We start from the raw sequence: 3,699 nt of genomic DNA, 5'->3' as shown, positions 1-3,699 counted from the left end.
ATACTATTCTCGGTTTTGAACTTGAGGCTTGATCCCCGGCCCGGTACTTGGACGGTCGCAGAATAGAGAAGTTAAATTAACTTTAATGTGAGAGTGGCTCATGTGATGATATTTTCAATACTGGGGTAATATACAGTATGATGAATTGAAAAGGATTTGGAAGGAAAGGGTTGTACCCTAATCAAGATGCTATCCTAACATTTGCCAAGACGGACTGAGGAGAACGACGAAAATAACCTCAGGATGGCCGCTGTTCCGGGTGAGATTCGAAGCGAGCACTTCCCAGATACAAGTCTAGAGCGATACATCTAGACCAGCCTGTTCGTGTACTACTTGAGCGTTAACACACGTGAATGCAATAATTTCTGAATATGACACTCACGGACGCAGTTACGAAAGGCGTTTAATGAAACTCTTGAGCCAGTCAGCATGCCCTACGCGAAGAGACGCCGTAGCCTGTCTGGAACACGTGTTTCCATTTTTCAGTCAACACTCCTTTTGTGGGATTTGAGGTTAAGAATAGGTCTGTCTTCTGATATATAACGCAGCATGGCCCGTTGAAATTCAACTGACGTTTCGGAGAAATATGTCGACTCCATCTTCAGAGTAGAAGAATAATCCTAACAAGAAACCAGCGTGAATCTGTGCAGAGGATAGAAACCTTTAATAATCGTTTTGTCTTAAAATATGTGACACTGTGAATAAATTTATGTGTGTGTGTGTGTGTATGTATGTAAGGGTGGGCCACAGTAATTTGGCCTTGCACCACGACCGTCACTGATCTACTGTGCTTCCTCTTTGATTAACCCGTTATTGATCCTGCACTTCGGATGAAATGTTGGACCCTATTTATGGGGGCGTCATAATAGTCACTCGGTTCCAAGAAGAACTGGCCCAGGGGACGAAATCTTAAATAAGCTATAGCCTCACAATCACAGAGGATGTGTGTGGCTGATCCATCTTCCTCCAAGCACCGTTCACAAGTGGAATTATCTGTCAAACCCATTTTGAAAAGGTGCCCTTTTATGTGACAAGTGTCCTGTAAATAGTCCTGCCACCCATCTTAATTTATCTGTTTAGCTTCAACAGATCCTTCTTTCTTCCGGCAGAGGGCCCTGTACGCTGTGGCCGAATCGTGAACTATTGATAACTCGCAGAAAAATGGACTCTGATTATTGGAATCGATATAAATCGATCTATTCTTGCCTTACGGAATGTTGTCTTTCTTTGTTCGCAGGAGAAATGAGTTACGCTCGTTGAATCGGAAGGGAATATGCAGCCGGCCTCGCACTTCTGCGTGGAGAATTGACGGCATGCTGTGGGAAGCATGGTGGGTGAGAACGTGGCAGCACGAAACAAATTAATTTATGAATGAAAGTAAGAATTGATAGAACTTGCTTAGTAATATCCTCAAAGATTATACTTTGACAAGGACAAACTGCAGTCAGAGCGGTCGGAAATGTCGTCAGAGATCTCTACAACGAGAAGTTTGAGGAGTACACGTAGCAACAGAAGCAGTTCTTCTGCCAGTGGCAGGCTGCAGTCGCTGCTGCCAGGGAGCCAGCACTGCCCAGTGCAGCTGTCCGTCAGGTACTCTTCCAGCCTGGAGCACGCTCCTCACCAGAAAGACAAGGGCGTCAGGAGATCAGCAACTTCGTCCTCATTGGAGAGACTGACGCCTCGGCAGTTCCTGGACAAGTACTCGCTGCCGAGGGTCGTCAGGGTGGTGACTCCCAGTGGTGACAACGGGAACAGTGACGGAGACCTGGAGCAGAGGAGACTGCTGCTGGGGCCGCTGGCGGAACCGCTGCTGTTGTACCGCCAGTACAAGAGCACCAAGGTTCAGGCCAGAAGCGTGCAGACTGCCAAACTGTGGAAAACTGTTGGCCCCTCTTTAGTCATACCAGACTCCTATCAGGGTGAGTACTAAGGAATTCCCTATGCATGAATCGCGGCTGGACCCAAAATTTGCCTCGCATAGTAAAATTTTGAAGTTTCATTTCAATTTCCATTTAAGGCATTGATTTTTGATGTAGGTATGCGTTTATTCGGTGTTTGTGTTGTCCTGTATGTAGGTAGAGGCCTTGCGACGGGCTGATCACTCGCTCACGGAGTCCTACCGTCTGTGAAAAATGATTACGGACCTGAATAAGAAGACAGGGCCCTGAATTGGCTGGAAGAGCCATTCAACAAAAAAGAAAAACTTAATCTCTTTCTATAACAGATTTTGTAATCGCGCTTTGTAAAATCTGAAATTACTAAATTCGGTTTGTCATAGTAACAAACTGTCAAGCGTTAACGTAAGTTACGTACTAGGTCACGAACGAGCGAGTTTTTTTTTTTTCAGCGTATCGTTTCTATTGCGTGGATGTATGAAGTGTAGTATACTCTATAGAATGTCCCAGGAGAAAAAGGTCAATATTCTGTGAGGTTATACAAGTACGTGTAGTATCGGTCGTTCTAGAGCGGTCACCGTAGTCTAGGGGTAACGTTCCCACCTCATGGTTCAAGGTACGCGGGGGTCGTGGAATTTTTAAGGGCGGAAAAATTCAGAGAACAAGTCCTCCGGGAGGGACTTTAAGCCGTGGGTCCCGTGTCGTAGATTTACGGCACGTAAAAGATCTATGAGACCTCTGAGCAAAATTTGGCAAAGTTTCCCGCCCAAGTAGTTTCCAATGCTTCCGGTAGATGGGGAAGTTATCGGGTACCACTGCCAGGCTCGCTGGCTGAACGGGGCTGATAGCGAGCACCAGTACCGGCAGGGTATGGCCACTGGTAGAATATCAAAGGGGGACGTACAAATAGACTATTAGTCGCGGTGCACGGGGAAACCCACCCCTCCAATAATAATAATAATAATAATAATCGGTCGTTCTAAGCAAAAAATATGCCATATCTTATAAGAGTTGCAAAGTGCATTGATTTTGACGGAATTTTCGAAAATGTACCAGATAAACTGTACAAACTTTGTCATTTGAACAATAAATACCGTTATTATAAACAGTACGTAATATATCTTCCTTATCAACAGTTTGGAACTGTGCAGTGAAATAGCTGTATTTCGGAAACCGTTCGGAATAGTACACATGTACATATACTTACAATTTTTTGCTTAAAATGACCGATACTGTGACCTCCCAGAATGTTGAATTTAGCTCCTTGGACACTCTGTATAAGGGAGACGATTTACGCTTGACTGTGTGTGCATGTTATTCGTGGTAGATTGCGTTAAAAGACCGCCTCGACGTATCATTCGTTAACATGTGGGACGGGAAAAGAATACGAGAGAAATTAGGGAAAGGTAATAGCACAAAACTTATATAACACGAGTGTTATCGTTGAATTCTCACGAGTGTTACACCAGTAAAATTTAGCCGAGAAAGAGGTAAGACTTGGGACATGAATTCGATAGATGCGCCGTTCGAATCTCAGCCGAGACACAAACTGTTCTGACTGAGGTTTCTCGTTCTATTCCTCACTTCCTCCAGACAAATACCGGTCTAGTATCTCAAACTAGTCCACGACCACTTCCTAACACATACTTTCCATTTCAGTATTCACTCGTAATCCTACCATTAGAAGCTGTGTAACCTGGGCTAATGTCAGAGTCCTTAAATACACCACCTTTTACCAGCCTTCTATGTCTTCATCAGCCGTTCCTTGGCAACGGCTTATAACAGTAGAGATTCTTCATCTTCA

The 3,699-nt window shown here is 44.5% G+C and overlaps 1 protein-coding gene across 1 annotated transcript in view; it reads left to right on the top strand.

Moving 5' to 3' along the window:
• The first annotated feature begins 1,239 nt into the window (after positions 1-1,239).
• Positions 1,240-3,699, top strand: part of LOC111861343 — a 35,067-nt gene continuing 32,607 nt past the window's right edge. The window contains exon 1 of the mRNA XM_023845822.1: positions 1,240-1,919. Coding sequence (XP_023701590.1) covers positions 1,460-1,919 — 460 coding nt within the window. The 5' untranslated portion in view covers positions 1,240-1,459. The remainder of the gene's footprint in view (positions 1,920-3,699) is intronic.

The sequence above is a fragment of the Cryptotermes secundus genome, unplaced genomic scaffold (assembly GCF_002891405.2).
Source record: "Cryptotermes secundus unplaced genomic scaffold, Csec_1.0 scaffold268, whole genome shotgun sequence".
Taxonomy (NCBI): Eukaryota; Metazoa; Arthropoda; class Insecta; order Blattodea; family Kalotermitidae; genus Cryptotermes; species Cryptotermes secundus.
This window is presented reverse-complemented; position numbering and strand designations above follow the sequence as displayed.